Below are 19,667 nucleotides of genomic sequence, written 5' to 3'. Positions count from 1 at the left end.
CCAGCTTCCCCACCTTCCGCCTCTAGCCCCGCCTCCGGGCCTTCAGGCCCCGCCCCTCAGCGGCGCGCTGGACCCCACCAATCTCCACAGCTACTGACCCGCAGGCCACCCCCCGAAGGCGGGGCCGCGGCCTCGGTCCACTCCAGGAGCCGCACTGTGCTGGCGCTGGGGCTGGTCGCGGGACCCGTGCTCAACTGCGGCAGCACCGTGGCTGTTACAGGTACGCTGCCGGCCGCTCGCTCCGGGGTGCCCACGTGGATCGGCTCCCGCGGAAAGCAGGACACATCCAGGGCACTGCTGGGCAGACCCAGGGCGGTCGAGCTGGCTGCAAACAGATACACGGACAGACACGACACAGGTGAGCCTGACGACCCTGCCCCAACCCTGCCATGCAAGTGTGGAGGCAGGTGAAAAGTATCGTCTCCTCCCCAGGACCCACATCTGCTTGGGCATGGATGTGGATGCTCCTGTTCCCCCAGACCCCTGGCTTGGCCCACCTGGAATGATAAAGGCAGCAGTGGGCAGGTGAGAGCCGGAGCCTGGGCTATCTCTGGCCACCAGGTGCACGCTGACCTCCCCTGTGGAGGGTCCCTTCAGTGTCCTCAGCATCTCCATTTCAGCATGCCCCTCCATCCTGGTAGGCCTACAAATGGAACACAGTCCCCAAGGGGATCAGGGAGGTAGGGGGCCTCCATGAAGAGGAGCTGCCCACCCTCAGAGAAGAGCCTCAGCCATGAGGGGAGTAAGGTGTTTTAGGAGCCCAGCATAAAGTTTGGTTCTTGGCTCTATCCAAGTCATCCAGGTGAGAGCTCTGGCCAGACCCTGCACCACTCCCCCGTCCCTGTAAGATGGGCATCTGTAAAGATGCTTTATAAACTGCTGTGCGCACTCTAGGGAGTCTCAGGGAGTGTGTCTCGGGCCAAGGTTTGATCTGGTCAGCTATCTCATGGCACAGCCCAGGCCAAGTCCAAACTCCCCTCTTTCTCAACCTCCACCTCCATCCCCAATAGAATCACTCCCTTCTCCCTCTGGGGATTCAGAACCCTCAAGTACCAGATTCTCCTTCACTCATACAGGTCATTTTCCTGGGAGATGATCTTTCCTGATGGTGTTCTTTTATGCCTCCTGCCCACCACTCCCTCCAATCCCAAGCAAAGAATGGGCACTCAAACATCTGTTGAGGGGACTTCTCTGGTGGCCCTGTGGTTAGGACTCCAAGTTTCCACCGCAGGGGGCACAGGTTTGATCCTTGGTTGGGGTAACTAAGATCCCACATGCAAAAACAAACAAACAAACAAACAAACAAACAAACACACACATACAAAAACAAAACATAAAACATAAAAACCCCATCATCTGAAGAGCAAAGAGGTAATGTATGAGAATCCAGGCAGTGCAAGATTTTGCTTTAATAAAGCAAAGGCAGTAGAGACATTTAATAAAGGGTCGAACATGTAAATATATGGGAAAAAAGACCTAGTGACATAACAAATATGCTTAATACCTATCATTTACTTAACTCCTTAAATGTGCCAGCATGCAGCAGGTGCTGTGTTGGATTTCACTAATTTGAACTTGTTAATAAAAAGCAGTATAGGGAAGTCCCTGTGCTTCCACTGCTGGGGACCCGTGTTTGATCCCTGGTTGGGGAACTAAGATTCTGCAAGCCGTGAGGCATAGCCAAAAAAAAAAAAAGCAGTGTATGAGTAAGTGATATTTGGTTGCTTTAAGGTGTCAGCAGGGCTTGACAATGGCTTCTGGCATATAGGTTAAAGGTAAGAACAAAGATGCAGGCTTAAGTTAGACTTAAGTCAGTTTGAATGTCAGATCCCGTCCGCCCCCCCCCCCCCGCCAAATGCCTGTGATTCTGAGTAAGTAGTTTCTTTCCTTGAGCCTCAGTTTCCTCATGTGTAAAATGAAGGGGATAATGGTATTTATCTCAAAGGGCTCTGATGAAGATTAAATGGAAAAAATATGTAAAGTCTTGATACTAGCAGGCCTTCAACAAAAACCAACTCACTCCCTCTGAACAGAAATTGTGAGGAGCTTGGCAGCTCTAGTGAAAATGGGAAAATCAGCTTGTAATGGTTGCTGTCTTTACCACCCTCCACTCCTCCCTCCTCCCGTTCTTGTACACTGATATATCTTCCAGCTTTTCCTCCCTAAAATACACAGGACACCCCATATAGTATATATAGAGTGAATATTCAAGTAGGCAAAGGCTTAGAGATATAACCTGATTAATTAAGGCAACATTCAAACCAAAGTTTGAGGACTTCCATGGCGGTCCAGCGGTTAGAACTTGGTGCTTTCACTGCCATGGGCCCAGGTTCAATCTCTGGTCGTGAAACTAGATCCACAAGCTGCTCAGCGTGGCAAAAACAAACAAACAAACAAATAAACAAAAACCCAAGGTTTGTTCCCCCTTCTCAAGTGGCTCAAGTGGTAAAGTATCTGCTTGCCAATGCAGGAGAAACAGGCAGAAGACATGGGTTCAATTCCTGGGTCAGGAAGATCCCCTGGAGGAGGAAATGGCAACCCACTTCAGTAGTTTTGCCTGGGAAATCCCATGGACAGAGGAGCCTGGTGAGCTGCAGTCTGTGGGGTCCCAAAGAGTTGGACACCATTGAGTGCATGTGCATGCATGCATGCACACACACACACACACACGCACACACACGCACACACAGTTTGTTCTCCCTACTACTCCCCCTTTAAAAAAAATTATAAAATAGCATTCTCTAAATTCAAATTATTTTGCTTTGCACAGCTGACATAGTTGTACCATTTTAAGTCTTTTTAAATAATCTTTTTATTCAAAACATTGGCAGTCATTAGGAGTGAATGTGGTTACTCCTGAAAGAATTCCATTCTGTCTCAAGGTCTATTAAGGGGAGAGTGGTTGAGAGAACTTCCCTTCTGTTCAGGTTTCTGTCCTTTTTTCAGCAGACACTGGTGGACCAACTGGGAGTCAGCATTCTCCTTTTGTGCCCTGGGAATAGTCTCAAACAAGAGAAAGTCCTCTTATGAAGCCTACATTCTAGAAGTAAGGGATAAAGTGGAGCCTGGAGATGTAAATTAAAAAACCATCCTGTACAGATGGCAGGGAAAAATCATAGAACTGAGTATAAAGAAAAAGGTGGGAGCCTTGGAGCTCATCAAAATAGGTTGGGAAGAGGAAGAAGATCTAGCCAGAGACTGAGAAAGAGCCTGCAATGAGATGAAAGAATATCCAGAAGCATCTGAGCTTCTGGAGGAAAGTTTCTAGAAAGTGGGACTGCTCAATGGTGTTAATACCACTAGCAGATCAAGTCAGATGAGGGCTGAGAGCTGACCATTTTAGCAATAAGGAAAGGAAAGTCGCTCAGTCGTGTCCGACTCTTTGCGACCCTGTGGACTGTAGCCTGCCAGGCTCCTCCGTCCATGGGATTCTCCAGGCAAGAACACTGGAGTGGTTTGCCATTTCCTTCTCCAGGGGATATTCCCGACCCAGGGATTGAACCCAGGTCTCCCGCATTGGAGGCAGACGCTTTAACCTCTGAGCCACCAGGGAAGTCCAATAAGGAGATCATGAGAAATCCTGACAAGCACCATTTCAGAGGAGCTGTGGACATAAAAACCTGATCAGAGTGGGTTCCAGAGAGAAATCATCAATTAGTTCAGTATTTATTGAGCATCTAGTATGTATCAGGCACTTTTCTATGCAATTTGTAGTGAACAGAAGACACAAAGGCCTCTGTTATAGAGTCTGCATGCTAGTGGGGAAACTGACAGTAAGAACTGGACCATCGGGGGATGGGAGAAAAGGAAGTGGAGACTTAACAACTCTTTCAAGGAGTTGTGATACAAAGAACATTGATGTGGGGGATAATATTTGGAGAGTGATGAGTTCTCAAGGAAGGGATGTTGGTTTTGCTTTTTATTTATTTATTTTAAAATTTTATTTACTTATTTATTGCTGGGCTTGGTCTTTGTTGCTGCGGACTTTTCTCTAGTTATGGCGAGTGGGAGCTACTCTAGGTGTGGTGTTCGGGCTTCTCATTGCAGTGTTGGGGGTCTGCACTACCAGTTCCCTTCTCTTCCTGCAGAGCACAGACTCTAGTTCTGGGAGCTTCAGCAGTTGTGGCTTTGGGGCTCCAGAGCACAGGCTCAGTAGTTGTGGTGCACAGGTTTAGTTGCCCTGCGGCATGTGGGATCTTTCCAGACCAGGGATCAAACCCTTGTCTTCTGCAATGGCAGGCAGATTCTTTACCACTGAGCCACCAGGGAAGCCCTGTTTTGCTTTTTAATATTTATTTATTTAGTTGCAGCATGTGGGGTCTAGTTCCCTGACCAGAGATAGAACCCAGGTCCACTGCATTGGGACCCCAGGGAAGTCTCCATTTTGCTTTTTTAAGACTATTTTTTAAAATTTTAATTAATTCATTTATTTGACTCTGCCAGGTCTAAGTTGCGGCATGCGGGATCTTCAGTCTTAGTTGCAGCATGTGGGATCTAGTTCCCTGACCAGGAATCAAACCCAGGTCACCTGCATTGGGAGCTCGGAGTCTTACCCACTGGACTACCAGGGAAATCCCCCATTTTGCTTTTTTAGATAGAAGATGCTATACAGCCTGTTTGTAACTGATGGAAATAAGCCTATAGAGGGAGAAACTGACAAAGCAGGGGAAAAAGAATAATTCTAGAAGACAAGTCCTTGACAACGCAGGAGGGGAGAGGCTCCAGGGCACCTGTGATGTTTGAGACCCACTGCATGTGGCTGTGGGTTCCTGGCTAGCAGCACCAACTGTGTTTTTTACCCAGCTAGACCGTTAGCTTTTTCTGAGACCTGGGAACTACTTTCTCTGTGATTTGAATGCACTTCTCCTCTACCACGGCTACTGCTGCTAAGTTGCTTCAGTCGTGTCTGACTCTGTGTGACCCCATAGACGGCAGCCTACCAGGCTCCGCCGTCCCTGGGATTATCCAGGCAGGAACACTGGAGTGGGTTGCCATTTCCTTCTCCAATGCATGAAAGTGAAAAGTGAAAGTGAAGTTGCTCAGTCGTGTCTGACTCTTCAAGACCCCATGGACTGCAGCCTACCGGGCTCCTCCATCCATGGGATTTTCCAGGCAAGAGTACTGGAGTGGGTTGCCATTGCCTCTACCACTACCAACCCCCAAATTTGCAGCTCACACAGCATTTTCATAAGCTTTGTCCCACTAGGTCCGCAAAGCAGCACCACCAATCTGACATGGCTCCCAGGCCTGAGCCAGATACCAGGAATCCAGCTACTCCACCGCTGCAATCTGCTTATACTTTCAGAGTACCAGTTTTGTGGCCTCTGCACATGCTGATTCTTCTGCTTGGTCCATTTCCACATCCCTTATGTCTGGAAAATTCTTGATCATCCTTCAAGATCTAGCTTGAGTGATACCTCTTTTCTGAAAGGCCCAGAATCCACGTCCCCCCCAAACAAAGTTAACACACAGCTCTCTCTGCTGTGCTCTACTCCACCAGTCTATCTATGCATTAACTTGTCTCTCTTCCACGAGACAGAACAAAGCATTAAAGAGCCTGATCCAGAGACTGCACTCACAAATAGTCAATGAATGAATGAATGAGAGATGGGGGGACTTCTCTGGTGGCCCAGTGGCTAAGACCTCCATGCTCCCAATTCAGGAGGCCCGGGTTTGAGCCCTGGTCAGGGAACTAGATCCCACACAAATGCAACTAAATAGTTCACATGCCCCAGCTAAAGACCCTGCGTGCCATAACTAAAACCTAGTGCAACCAAAAAAATAAATATTTTTAAAAAGAAAGAAAAAGAGGTGGGAGTAAAGAGTGGTCAATAACATAAGAAACACAGATTTCTGAAACCCATAAATGGCTTAGACATTCTTGCCCTAAGGGCTAGAATACTATTTCCTCCTTCTGTGTCTCTCAGAGTCTGGAAGAGGAGGGGATACAGTGAAGGTTGTCACTGGCAGCCCTCAGCTGTCAACTCCTCTGAATTGCCCTCAGCTAGGAGCTGCCTAGCCCAAGTGACCTCTCCTGGACCCGAGGTATAAAGGCCTCGCCCCCTTGCCTCTGTCTGGGGCATTTCAGCAGAGCCAACTCCCCTCCAGAACTTCCTTTGGGACAGGCGGAGGCCTCTGTTAAGACTACATCAGCAGTTCAACGTTCTCCGCCCAACTGCCCTGCCCAGGTGATAACACCAAGGGTATCCTAATACATCTACACTCAAACCTTCTCAGAGTCTTTTTTCCAGGGAACCCGGCCTAAAACAATCGTTGGATCCCCAACCCAACTTGGTATCTGGCACATAGCAGATGCTCAATAAATATTTACTTAGTGAATATGTCCGTGTTTATTTTCTCTTGGTCTATCTGCCAAGACTTCTCCTACCCTTTCCCCATCAAGGCCTCGTATACAACAGACGCTCAATAAACGCTCTCACTCTAGGTGTGGAAGGTGGGGCGCTATCGCCCCAGACAGATAACCCCCGACACACAGAGCTCCTGCAAGACTCAGCGCCTCAAACTTGGGGCGTCGCCCCCCCCCCCCCCCCCCCCCCCCGCTGCAGCTGCGGCTGGAACGCAGGAGAGATAGATGCGGGCTCCAAGATTGGGACCGCTGCCCGCCTTCAGAGTCCTCCAGGGACTGGTGTAGACGGCGGCGGGCGGTGCGGTCACTGATCCGCCAGCACCGCAGAACGGTTACTTTTTAAAACGCCAAAATGGCGGAATTCTTTTTTTATTCTTTCCCTTTATGGCAAACAAATAACAATAATGCAATTTTCCGTTATAAAAATTGGAAATTAACAGTAGGAAAGAGAAAGTTTGCCAAATGACCCATTTCCTAAGAAAACCAAACCCCCGCCCTCCACGCCCTCTCTTTTATTAATGAACAACTCTTAATTGATTGCCTTTCTCTAAAAACCAAGCCGCCACCCTCCCCACCCTCTGGATCGCCTCCAGCAGCAGCACGGCAGACGCGCTCGCCTCTCCCTCGAGCCCCGCGACCGCCCAGATCCCCTTGCACGCCGGCTCCCCGAGCGTCCTCCCGGGCCCGTGCACCCCGCCTCGCGCTCGGGAGGAGCAACGCCCGGGGCCCTAGGCCCCAGCACAGCCGTGCGGGGCGGGGCCGGACGCCGCGGCGCCTCGTACCCCGGGGTCCTTACCTGCAAGGCCCGCGTGCGGCCGCCCAGCGCCGAGCTTCGGTCCGAGCCCCGCGCGGCGCGCGCCTGCGCGCACAGGGGGGCGGGCCCGCCTTCTTGCAGGACGCGGGGCGCAAACCGCGGGCAGAGCAGGTTTGGGGAGCGCGGGCCGGGAGCCCTCTTGCCAGGCCACGGCTGCGTGGGCCTAGTGTCCTTTAACTCCGGGGCTAGATTGTTGCGCGGGCGAGGCGGGTCGAGGTTCTCCCGGCCCCCAACTCCTTACCTCACAGCTAGCAGCACACAATGGGGACCACGGAGCCGGGAGAGCCTGGTGGGCCCCTGAACTCAGTGGTCAGTGACAAAAAGCGAAGTTGCGCTCCCGGCGCGCACCCCGGCTGGGTCGCTTCGCTGTCCAACGCCTTCCCTCGGAGCCTGCTCCTCACCCGAGATAGGTGAGCCAAGGAACATCTGAAAACCATCTCAGGGAGGGTGAAGGGAGGGCCATGCCACCAGAAGAAAGGAGCCTCCTGCGAGGTGCGGTTCCGTTCCTGGCCCTCATAGCCTAAAGGAAAGCATCAGCGGCGCCCGAGTTTGGATAACCTGACCCCATTGCTATTATTGGCTGGTGGTGTGACCTGGGGCGCGTCACTTAATCCTCCTGGTCCTCCATTTTTCTATTTGTAAAGACTATCACCTACTTCACCGAAAAGGGTTTTTGTTTGTTGTTTTTTGAATGGGTTACTGTGATGGTGTTGTCCTGAGCAAATCGTTGCTTCTCTGTGCTTCAGTTTCCTTAGCTAATCTAACTAATCAAATCTCCGTTATTGGTTCTTATAGCACAGAACACTTCTTAAACATATGGCAGCTATGACTTCACGTACATTTGTGTAATTGAGAGGTTGAGACTGCAAGCTCTAAAACGGAAGGAAACAGGATAATCTAGGAGATTCCCTAGCACCTAGTACAGAGCTGGACACGCAGTGGGTGCTCAATGTCTGTCTGTTGACTGACTGATGGACCGCATGCAGAGGAAAACAAGGATCCTGGTACAGTCTGGAGTTGTGTCCACTCCCTCACAGTGACTTAATCTCTTACAGAACAGGATATTGAAGTCCATCTGGCCTAAGGTCACGGCCAAAGGTCAGGCCACCAGGTTCAACCTCCAGTGCAGAGGAGAAAAGGGTTCCTAATTAATTGTAGGCAAATTCCACAAATTGTTGTGATCCTCAGGTTTAAATTTATGCAGACTGTATTCCGGTTGCTACACCAACGCATTACATGTGTTCTTCCTCACTGCAGTGTCAAATTTTAATTAATACTCGTATTATTGGGAACAGGATTGCATCAGTTGAGGATGCTGGTTGCCATAACAATGGAAGTCTCTTAATACACACCAACATACACCCCCATCCACTCATTTTTTTCTTTCATCTTTACCCAGACTGTGCTTGCTCTGGATTCCAAAAGGTTTTAGGTATTCAGAAGTTTAAAACAAAGTGATGGGACCACACAAACACATAGCTTCTCAATAAGGAATGTACCTTTTGGACTAATGGAATCTGAGCCAGTGGGATGTAGGAGTAAACAAAGAATGCAGGTCTGAGTTGACGATATATTTTCTGCTCCTTAACAGTCTTTTGGTGGTCTTGATACTTCTGGTGGGCTTGCTTCCTTGAACACATTCAGGGATGGAGAGTTCCTCCAAGTAGATGTGTTTGGGGAAGGTTCTACCTCTAATGTAACCATAGCTGGCTCTGCTGGTCCAGTCTGCCCTCAAGAGAAAGTGATGAAGTCCTATTCTTCCCTCAAGTGACAACCCCATCTTCTACAAGTTTTAATAGCCTTCAGTATTTTCAAGTTAACTCCCTACCCAAAAGTGGACTGTTGTTCAGTTGCTAAGTCATCTATGACTCTTTGCAACCTCATAGACTGCAGCACGCCAGGGTTCCCTGTTCTTCACTATCTTCTGGAGTTTGCTCAAACCCATGTCTGTTGCGGAGAAGGCAATGGCACCCCACTCCAGTACTCTTGCCTGGAAAATCCCATGGATGGAGGAGCCTGGTAGGCTACAGTCCATGGGGTCGCTAAGAGTCGGACACGACTGAGCGACTTCACTTTCACCTTTCCCTTTCATGCACTGGAGAAAGAAACGGCAACCCACTCCAGTATTCTTGCCTGGAGAATCCTAGAGACGGCGGAGCCTGGTGAGCTGCCGTCTATGGGGTCGCAGAGTCGGACACGACTGAAGCGACTTAGCATAGCATAGCATAGCATAGCATAGCATGTCTGCTGAGTTGGTGATGCCATCCAACCATCTCATACTCCATTGCCCTCTTCTCCCTCTTGCCCTCAATCTTTCCCAGCATTAGTGTCTTTTTCAATGTTGGCTCTTCGCATCAGATGGCCAAAGTATTGGCGCTTCAGCATCAGTCCTTCCAGTGAATATTTAGAGTTGAAAGTCTACAGTCAAGAGTGGATGGACCTCGAGTTATTTTAAATATTGGTGAACAGAAGCAGAGAGAAAACTATTGCTAGTGAGCAGCCCACACCTTTCTGTTCCTACAGATTTTCATTCACTGTTGGGACAGTCCATGTATTTTAGGAAAATCAAAATGCACCCTTTTTATAAGTAGGAAAACACTTCTAGTTCCAGCGGTATGGCACATTTTGCTAATAGGGAGCACTTTCTAGCATGAACACACCCAAATCCTGGATAAAATATTACAAGCAGGATGCAGGAAAGCCAAGAAGAAAAAAAGAGTAAATTTATGGCTGAATTTGCAAGAAGAGAAATCAGCAGGAGCCAGAAACAAAAGATGGAAACAGAGGAACCAGGGGGTGACCTGACGTCTCTCGTCCTGAAGGTGGTTATTAGACAGGGATTTGGGTTTCATCACACAAAATATTGATGGGAGATGGGACCTTGGGTTCGTGCAGTACTGGGAGTTGAAACTGAACCTGTTGTATAAAGACTGGACACCCTTGATGGCCAGATTATATAGTTGGGGGTCCCACGGTGGAAAAGGCAGAGGAGGTCCAAGTTTCCAAATATAATTAGCTTCAGGTCCTGCTTTCCCCCTGGACATACGTGTATGGGTGTATGCTTTCCAAAGAATTGAGACTGACAAGATTTATATTTAGTTGCAAGCACTAGAAAAATTTGTCTCTGTGTGGGCCAGTCTCAGCTATTTCAGTTACTCCAACCCAGCTAAATATCTGACTTTCGTTCTCAACACATTTGATAGAATTCATGTCTCATGCTGCTGCTGAAAACCCAATGGGGGAAAAGAACCTCTGAATTAAGCTTATTAGTCTTTAACTGTTGCAAAGTGGCTTAAAATACAAATTTATTACCTTTTAGTTCTGGAAGTCAGAAATCCAAAATGGTGATGCTGAACTTTTATCTTTTGGTTATCCCTAAAACTCTTTTATCTTTCCTTCAAATTTACTTTTTAGTTGTAATTTTTGGCTATGCTAGGTCATCACTGCTGCCTGTGGGACTTCTCTAGTTCTACTGAGTGGGGGCTACTCTTCGTTGTGGTGCGCAGGTTTCTTACTGCAGTGGCTTCTCTTGTTGCAGTGCTGGCTTAGCTACCTTACAGCACGTGGAACCTTCCTGGACCAGAGATCGAACCCGTGTCCCTTGCATTGGCAGGCAGATTCTTACCACTGGACAACCAGAAGTCCCTCTCCTTCAAATTTAAGTGATCCCTCGCTGGGTATTCCTGGTTGTAGGATTTTTCACTTGGCAGTGAAAGCACAGAGTCCTAACCACTGTTGGTTGAGCTGGGCCTCTAACTGTGACTTGTGGGTCCCATGGCCTGTGATCCTACTTCCCTGACCAAGGATAAAACCCATGTCCCCGCATTGAAAGATGGATTTTCAATCACTGGACCCCAGGCAAGTCCCTGGGATGTTTTACAATAAAAGCAGCTACTATTTCCAAGTGACTGTGCCAAATGCCCTGAAAATAGCATTTACTGCCTACAGTATTAGAAGGCACCGTTTTATAGCTGAGGACACAGCTTGCTTTCTATTGCATGTTCCTCTCATCTATGTAAAAGTTAACTCCAGCTCCTTTTGGCCCTTGGCCAGAAGAACCACTGTCCTACTTTCACAGCTATTAAGTACAAACTGATGTAGTTTAAGCTCTCTCTTCAGCAACTTTCTCAGACTCCAAAATGACTCCATTTCCCCTTAAAAACCAAACACCCCCTTTCTCCTGACCTTTAAGGCTACCCCATACAGAAAGCACCACCTTAGTTAAATGCCAATGAACAGAACTTAGAAAATCAACAAATGTTAACAGTGGGTGACAGTTTGAAAGGAACTGGATATTTAATAGGCTCTAGTTACCTCCCACAAATTACAGATTATAAAGGGAAAAAGTGACTTTATATAAGTGACTCAGGTTATTATTACAAGGTGCTACTAGATATGATATACTGAAGACAATCGCATTCTTGTGATATTTCTGCCAAAAATGCAATCATGAGGAGACATAAGACAAACCCAAATTGAGAAAACTTCTACGAAATAATCATCCTTTACTCTTCAAAAATGACAAGGTCAAGAAAGGTTGAGGACCTGTTTCAGTTTAAAGGAAACTGCAGTCATGACAACAAAAAGGAGCAAATGATCCTAGGCCAGTGGAAATATATATAAAGGACATTACTGGGACAACTGACAAAACATAGTGGAAAAGACAAGATTATATCAAAGCTAATTTCCTGGTTTTGATAAGTAGACACTGTAGTTAATATGAGAATGTCCCTGGAAATACACAAAGTTTTAAGAATAAAACAGATGTCTCTAACTTACCTTTCAGAGGACTCAGGAACAGTGTAAGTAAAATGAAGTATTATTGGTAAATGGCAAAAGGAATATAACTTTTTGTACTACAGTGCAAATTTTCCCTAGGTTTGAAACTTTGTCAAAAGAAGCCTGCTCATTCAGGCTTCTTCCGTGCTTTTCACTAAGAGGAACTGAATATCTGAAATAGGCGTTTGTTTTTTTAAACACTTTAGGGCTGTTGGGAACTGAACCAGGATTTAAATCCTGCCTATTAACAAATTCCCATACAAATACCATAATTTCCACAGTAATGATCTCAAAAAACTAGTAATCCTAACTTCCTTCAAGGGGTCAAGGATGGAATTTACTGTTTATAACCCATTTGTATTCACTTTCCGATTTCTGAACCATTTCTTTCTATTCACTTTAAGTTAATCACTCTAATTAATTACTACACTGGGGCCCATCTGTGAATTTGCAACAGGCAAATCTAAGCAAGCTACTTAGGATCTAGAAGACCAACTACAAAACACTAGTGTACCTACTCATCCTTTCAATTAATGGAAGCATATATGGTTTCAGGGACACAAAGTTCAAGATGTGGTTGCTGCTTCAAAAAGCTCAGAATTTAGAGAATTCCCAGGCAGTTCAGTGGTTAGGACTCCACACTTTTAGTGCCAAGGGTTTGGGTTTTATCCCTGGCTGGACAACTGAGATCCTCAAGCTGCACAGCTCTACCAAAAAAGAAAAACTTTAGTGTAAACTGGGGATTACTAAGTGCTAAAATGTTTTAAGAGCTCTAAAATACACATTTTCATTTTATGAAGGATCTTATGAACCAAAATATTACTTCTAGTTGGCACGGAAAAAAATTCTTATATATCCACTCCATGGTAGTGCACCATTTAAGACTGGCAGATCTCTGTACTACTCTAAGTAAAAGTGAGCTGCAGAACACACTCATGGTATGAACTGCTTATTGAAGCACATAGGCATTACTGATGGATTAGCCTGGGTAAATACAGTGTGATAGAAGCAGCTACCTTAGTGCATGCATGCTAAGTCCCTTCAGTTGTGTCTGATTCTTTGTGACCCTACAGTCTGTAGCCCGCCAGGCTCCTCTGTTCAAGGGATTCTCCAGGCAAAAATATTGGAGTGGATAGCCATTCCCCACTCCAGGGGATCTTCCTGACCCAGGGATCGAACCCTTGTCTCTCATGTCTCCTGCATTGACAAGCAGGCTCTTTACCACTTGCGCCACTTGGGAGGCTACCTTAGCAAGTGGACGCTAAAAGAGAGATACTTTACAAAACATTCCATTTTCACAAGACTAAAATTGCACACAACCACAAAAACTGAAGTCAGAAAACATTTTCTGAAAGGTAAATAAAAGTGAAATTAGGTTGAGGACTTGGAAAAAGATGACTGAGTTTCCTAGTTTATCTGGGTAATTATCACAGAAAATGTTCAAACTGCTACAAGATAAAAGGAGGTCAATTTTGTGTGAAATCTAAAGACTTAGTTGAATACAAAAGATTTAGCATGTTTAGTCCTTCATAACATCAATTATTTATTATGGTGCTAATCTAAATACTTTTCATGTATTAACCTTTCATCTTCACAACCCATGAGGTTATCCCTACACCACTGTGGATGACACTGAGGCATGAAGGTCAACGGCTTGCCCCAGATATGATGATGCTGATCAAAGTCGCTCAGTCGTGTCCGACTGTGACCTCATGGACTTCTCCAGGCCAGAATACTGGAGTGGGTAGCCTTTCCCTTCTCCAGAGGATCTTCCCAAACCAGGGATTGAACCCAGGTCTCCTGCATTGCAAGCGGATTCTCTACCAGCTGAGCCACAAAGGAAGCCCATGATAAACCATCCATTAATACTATGTTGGTCCTAACCTCATGTTTCTGAGGAGCTGAAAAGTCCTTTTCTCATATTCAAGTCAGGAAAGAAACAAACTTGATAACAGCAACTCCGATTCAAAAAAACCAAGTATCAGATATTTGCCAAATATCTGATACTAAGTGGGAATACACAATAAACTCAAATCAAGCCTTTCCCTCAGTGAACATTTTATTGAGGCAATAAAGCACAAAATAGGTTAACAAGGTCGGAGAAAGAAGATACCAAGAGAAAAGATGGTAACAACACAGGAGTGGAACGTTAAGTCACAGGGCAGGAAAGACTCAAACTGGCCATAAAGGCACTATGGCATGTTAACACACTATCAGGTAAAAGAAAGGGGGTATCCAAGTTATCACACTTCTATTCTGCTCTCTACCAGTTTAACACTCCCATCTAGCCACAGGTAAAGATGTGGCAAGTTGCAGACTCAGATTCTACTTAAGTTAGCAAGGAACTAAACATTTTATTGGTCAACTCAAAGTGGGCCAATATTTATATATAAACAGTGGTTTAGCATGTCCAATGATGGGGGTCCACAGGCGTGGAATAGGAACTAGAGTTTTAATAAACTGGTCTTTGCTATTAAATTCTTATGGGTGCAGGCATTTACCTATACAATTACCCACCTGCGGGGGTGGCAGCTAACAAGGGTAGACAAACCTGCCTGTTACCCTGTGATGTCATAACATAAGAAAGCCCAGTTGAAGGATGCTGCATACTTTTAGAAAGTCTAATTGTATATTGTAGTATTCCCCCCTCCTTCACTTTAAAAGGCTGTGGTTTTAAAAGCTTTTGTTCTTTCCCTGAAAACAAGAGAACTTTGGTCAAAGCCAATCTTAAAAGTAACTTGTCCTTAAACACATTTTGAAAGGCAGTAGAGACTTGCCTCTTTATGCCGCAGTCACAACTTTTGTTCTTTCAAACAGGCAAAACAATGAACTATAATTACAGATACCAGTTTTTTCCTCAAAATCCAAGGTCTCTATGGGGAAACAAAAACAAACTGTATTTCTTATTAATATTTTTAAAAATATCAAAAGCATTGAAGAAAATAAGGCCGTCAAAGAAGCAACAACCTTTTGGGGCACTATGTTCCTAAGATTAGACTCTAAGATTTCATAACAGGAAGCCCAGAAATTTCTCAAAATGACGGTATCCATCACACCCTACCCTAACACTACCCAGCCCTTGACATCTTATACACTGACAGCTCCCAGAAAGATGTTAAAGCTGAGCCAAACAACCCACAGCCCGATTTCAGACTAAGATTAATGAATGGTTTTTAAAATGAAATTACCTTAATGAACCTGAACAGAGATATATAAGGTAATTCATTTCTCAAACTGCAATTTCGACTAACTAGGCTTATGAACATAAGGACTAATTGTAACCTAGTAACTCCTACAAATTTGCAGATTATAATTTGGTTTCCACAGTATTTATTACACTTTATGATGAAGTACTAGGGTTTAACTCATTTAAGTTTTTTCCAAGCCAACCACATAAAGTTCATAAGGATGATCTAACCAATTATTACAGAACCCCACTAACTACAAAAAGGTGACTGTTAGGTAGAATTTTGCTTTAAATGGTAACTGATTCACCAAATGATCTGTTAAGTGCCTGTTAATATTAAGGATTTTCCAGTAGAAAACACAATATTTGCTTTTCCATTTTGAATAACATACTAAATTTCTGATCAAAGAAAGGTTACTTCTGTTTTTACATAACAAACAGTAAAGATCATGGAACCTAACCCTTACAAAACACTAATTACAACGATCACTTTCAGAAAGTGGGATTACCAGGCTAGATGAGATCCCAAGTATTGTAACTACTATTTTGAGTTCAACCAATTTAAAGAACATTTAAAAAAGCTATTAACTTAGGCAAAACTGTATAACAGGTCCACTACAAAATCTTTTATTTTTAACTTAAACCTATTTAAGGGGCCAAATGACTTTGGCAAATTTGATTAACAGCACAAAATAACGTATCCAAACTTATTGCATCTGAGACTTGCCTTGTTTTACACTTAAGTAGAATTTACATCGTTTCCACAGATAGATTATCAGTATCTCAAGAAATTTAAGAGTGACCTATTCAAGTAAGGCAATCATCTTGGTAGCAAACTTTTATTGAAATCTTACATAACTCAAGCTTTATAAAAAGCCAACATAATTGAAAATTGGGTTCTCCCTCTAAAGCCTTAAGTATTCAAAGCCTGAAAAGGTTAATTTAAAATTAAGCAAACAAATATAACAATAACAAAACCCCTCCAGCAGATCCTGCTGAAATACTTAAAAAAAAAAAACAACTAAATGAGCTTAATCTTTACAAAAGTTATTTTAGCTCAAAAGCTATAAAATCAAAGTTATCTTAATTCTACAAAGAAGGGAGAGGATCTTTGACTTCATGCCATTTCTTTAGAACCTCATCTTTTTCATCAAATTTGGCTATAGATCCAATTTCTGTGTGTGCCCGTTTTGGGAGGTTTCTTCTTGCAGAAGAGGCCAAGTAGAAACATGAAAGAGTAACTGACTAAGCAAGTAGGAAAGTGTTCCGTAATAGTGTGCAAGAATGGAGAGTTCTGGGTTAATCTCTGGAACTTGATCTGGATCGTGACCTTGACTTTGAACGAGATCTAGAATGGGATCTTGAAGCTCTTTTTGGTGGAGGGGACACAGAACGGGCCTTTGAGGGTGGAGCAGGTAGGGGTGAATTGGAACGGGATTGGCTCCTTGATCTAGATTTGGACTTTATATCACCTTTTCCATTTTCTTTGGGAGAACGAGATCGAGAACGAGACCTGCTTCGAGATTTCTCATACTCATCCTTCGATCTGCTCCGAGAGCGTGAACGTGAGCCCCGATCAGACTTGGGTTTAGATTTGCTTTTTGATCTCGATTTCCTGCCTTTGGAACGGGACCGTGACCGACCTTTGCTCCGAGACCTGGATCTAGACAAAAAAAGCCAGATTTTTTTTTCAGTACCTTGCCAGAACACACAAGCACTCTATAAACAAAGTAAGTTATTCAGAAAAACACTCAAGAACACACTTACCGGGAGCGACTTTTTGAGATACTTCGAGATCTACTGCGGCTGCTCCTACGACTTCTACTTCGTGACCTTCTTCTAGATCGTGACCTGTAACAAGAAATGTGGTGATAAATTTTCATCTCAAGACACCTCAACACGAACGAACAATTTATACAGACAAGCCAACAATAAAACTCCTTAAGTGCTCACTACAAATTAAATCTAGTATCAAAACATTTAAAAAGGAACCCAACAATGCCAATAACAAAAGAAACTAAAAGCTGACCTAATTTCAATTCATCAATAATTGAAATATCACTGTTTGAATTTTCTTTTGTTTGTGGCAAATATTGTCTCCCCCCACATCCTTCAATAAATTACCTAGATCTGCTTCCAGAATAAGACCGCCTATGGCTTGTTCGTGGCTTATCTTCAATGAGTCTAATATTTCTCCCATTGATTTCTGTACCATCCAGTTTATCCAAAGCACGCTTCATGTCAGAGTAGGAGCGAAACTCAATGACACCTTCATTTGTGCGTTCTTTGTGAGCATCTGCATAGGTTACTTCACCTGCTTGTCTCATGAAATCCTAAAAGAGCAATATGACTGGTCATTCCCAGAAATCTAAAGAAAAAAGGTTTGCTGTATTTGATTCTCAGATATAAAAGAACACAAAAACTTATCTTTTAAACATTAAATCAAATCATTTTTATCCCAAATTATAGCACTTACCTTTAAATCTTGCCAACTGCAACGACTAGAAAGATTTTCTACAATAAGTCTGAATTCTGTGCGTACAGGTGGTCCATATTTGTCTCTGCCAGAGGTTCTCCGACTGCTGTATCCACCTCCACCACCTTTATCATGCGAAGAGAACAATTAGGTGCTTTGCAATGACAGACATGCATAATGTTTTTGAAAGTTAGTACAAACATAACAACTTTTATTTACTGGAGTAGGACTTTGCTATTACACTGCTAAACCTTCGATACAGTTATGATTTGCCATAAATTAAATTAAGGGCAAGTCAAAACAGACTAAAACCAACTAACTTCTCCTACATTCTGTTAGAGAGTGACTGCTCCTTTATTCAATTTACCTCGCTAAGTTTTATTTTACAGAACATTGTAAAATATAAAACTTAACTGATTACATGCATTTCTACATTTTACAAAAATGTTTACTAGTTACACTAAGTACTTACATCACAGTGTGAGGTTTTTGGTGGTGGTTTGGCCACAAAACACGCAAGGTAACAGTCACCTAGTTCAGATTAACCAGTTTTGTCTAACCCTTGGAATCCTCACCATCACCCTGCGTCTAATGGCAAAAGGCTGCTGTCGTCATGGCTTCCGGTAAGGTCAGCCAAAGGGTCATAGGGCAAGGGTCACACAATGTATGGAAAAGCCAAGGCCAATCAGGAAAGGCAGTCATCTTAGCCTCAGTGGACACAGCCTCAGCCCCATTGGTCACTTTCAAATTGAAACATCAAGGACTTGTTAAAAAGTTTGAATTCAACATGCAACAATTTCAACATCAAACATTTAACATAACCAATCCCCCCCTCCTCCCAATAACATGCCCCAACTAGTGCAAATACAGAATAAGGCTCATTTAGATCTCCTCTGTGGTATAAAACCACATTACTTATAAATATATTTTCTTTGGCCCCCGTCAATTTTCGTAAAGCTAAAACCTACGCTTAAAACCCCACCTCATTCCCCGCCCCGCCCCCACCTCCACCCCAATCAGTCCCAAACTTCTACGCTAAGTCATTCACATTTCTAACTAATGCACTGACAGGCAAGTTGAGGGGATACAACAAATACAGCCACCCCTCACTTCCTCCGTAAGTAGAGCCCACGACAGTGCTGACAGGGGCCCAACAAGACACTCCCTCCCGACTTGGCAATCCCCGCCCCCAAACACCCAAACCCTGCCTAGGCAAAACCCACCACCCAGTCCCCGCGCTCCGGCGTCCCGTGTCTTCCCGGGCGGGCGTGAAGGCAGCGAGCCCCGGGAGCACCCGAGTCAAACGGCCGCGGCCACCTCGCCTGCCCGGCTGGGAGGCCCCACCCCGCCCCCCCTAAGCCTGCGCCCACCCCCCGGGGTCCCAAGGAGGCGGAGCGCGCGGGGGTGGAACTCACTGCGGCTTCCGTAGCTGTAGCCGTCGCGATCCCGGCGCGGGCCGCGGGCGTGCTCCACGATCACGCGCTCGCCGCACAGCTCCTTGCCGTTCAGCTCGTAAACGGCGTCGTCGGCGTCGCGGGAGTCCTCGAACTCCACGAAGCCGTACCTAGGGGGCGGCGCGAGGGCCGGAGACCGATGGGCGTCGTTAAGCCGAGGGCGCGCAAGCGCGCGCGGCCCCCGGCCCCCGCGCGCTCCCGCGGCTCCGCGCCGCCGCCATCTTGGCGGCCCTGCCACGCGGCGCCGCGGCCTTGACCGTCTTCTCCCTCAGACGCGCCCTGCCGCCGCAGGCCCGGGGCGCTGCAGGCGGACGCGGGCTCCCGGGGCCCGACTCACCCATTTTTAAGGTCTATTTCGAGAAGGCGGCCATAGCCACTGAAAAAGCGCTGGATGTCCTTCTCCCGGACGTTGTAGCTCAGGCGTCCTATGTAGACGCGCGGCATGTCCACAGCGGGCAAGGGGCCCGAGGGCTGGCGGTCGAACGGCGGACCGCACGGCAGTAGCCGCGGTGCGGGTGCGGTGACGGCGAGAGCCCGGACACGCACCTCACACCACAGCGGCGGCCGAGTCCAGCCACACAATGGTGCGC

General features: G+C 45.7%; 2 protein-coding genes and 1 long non-coding RNA gene across 18 annotated transcripts in view; 1 reads left to right on the top strand and 2 right to left on the bottom strand.

Moving 5' to 3' along the window:
- Positions 1–7,493, bottom strand: part of L3MBTL1 (L3MBTL histone methyl-lysine binding protein 1) — a 48,165-nt gene extending 40,672 nt beyond the window's left edge. For 13 of the 14 annotated variants that reach the window (XR_014073131.1, XM_081556976.1, XM_081556981.1 and 10 more), the window contains exons 1-3: positions 7,164–7,493; positions 498–643; positions 99–325 (exon numbers count right to left, since the gene is read on the bottom strand). Coding sequence is in view for 12 of the 14 variants with exons in the window: in XM_081556976.1 (XP_081413102.1) it covers positions 99–325; positions 498–633 (363 nt within the window). In the remaining 2 variants the exon portion in view is untranslated. Of the gene's footprint in view, positions 1–13; positions 326–497; positions 644–7,163 lie in introns of those variants that run through there. The other variant, XM_081556983.1, reaches the window with a different exon arrangement.
- Positions 7,494–9,129: 1,636 nt separating this feature from the next.
- LOC145532298 (uncharacterized) lies at positions 9,130–11,089 on the top strand. Its single transcript, XR_014073137.1, has 2 exons — positions 9,130–10,003; positions 10,720–11,089. It is a non-coding gene; the product is annotated as an uncharacterized LOC145532298 (long non-coding RNA).
- Positions 11,090–14,001: 2,912 nt separating this feature from the next.
- Positions 14,002–19,663, bottom strand: SRSF6 (serine and arginine rich splicing factor 6). 3 transcript variants are annotated; one of them, XM_081556997.1, is made up of 6 exons: positions 19,415–19,663; positions 19,039–19,187; positions 17,624–17,748; positions 17,272–17,480; positions 16,915–16,998; positions 14,002–16,810 (listed from the first exon to the last, which is right to left on the bottom strand). In XM_081556997.1, exons 1-6 carry the CDS (start codon positions 19,519–19,521, stop codon positions 16,447–16,449), a joined length of 1,038 nt encoding a protein of 345 aa, XP_081413123.1. In that variant the 5' UTR covers positions 19,522–19,663; the 3' UTR covers positions 14,002–16,446. The 3 variants fall into 3 exon arrangements, with proteins under 3 accessions (XP_081413123.1, XP_081413124.1, XP_081413125.1); XM_081556998.1 differs by having other exon boundaries at positions 17,624–17,739; XM_081556999.1 differs by having other exon boundaries at positions 17,296–17,480; positions 17,624–17,739.
- Between the last annotated feature and the right edge of the window lie 4 nt (positions 19,664–19,667).

Source organism: Giraffa tippelskirchi, chromosome 13, assembly GCF_054371585.1.
Source record: "Giraffa tippelskirchi isolate mGirTip1 chromosome 13, T2T-mGirTip1v1.2.pri, whole genome shotgun sequence".
NCBI classification, from domain to species: domain Eukaryota; kingdom Metazoa; phylum Chordata; class Mammalia; order Artiodactyla; family Giraffidae; genus Giraffa; species Giraffa tippelskirchi.
This window is presented reverse-complemented; position numbering and strand designations above follow the sequence as displayed.

Coding starts and splice junctions, on each gene's coding strand:
- SRSF6 (XM_081556997.1), bottom strand. CDS start 19,521: ATGCCGCGCGTCTACATAGGACGCCTGAGCTACAACGTCCGGGAGAAG. Junction 17,481..17,623: donor GCAGTTGGCAAGATTTAAAG/GTAAGTGCTATA, acceptor TTGCTCTTTTAG/GATTTCATGAGACAAGCAGG. Junction 16,999..17,271: donor TATTCTGGAAGCAGATCTAG/GTAATTTATTGA, acceptor TTCTTGTTACAG/GTCACGATCTAGAAGAAGGT.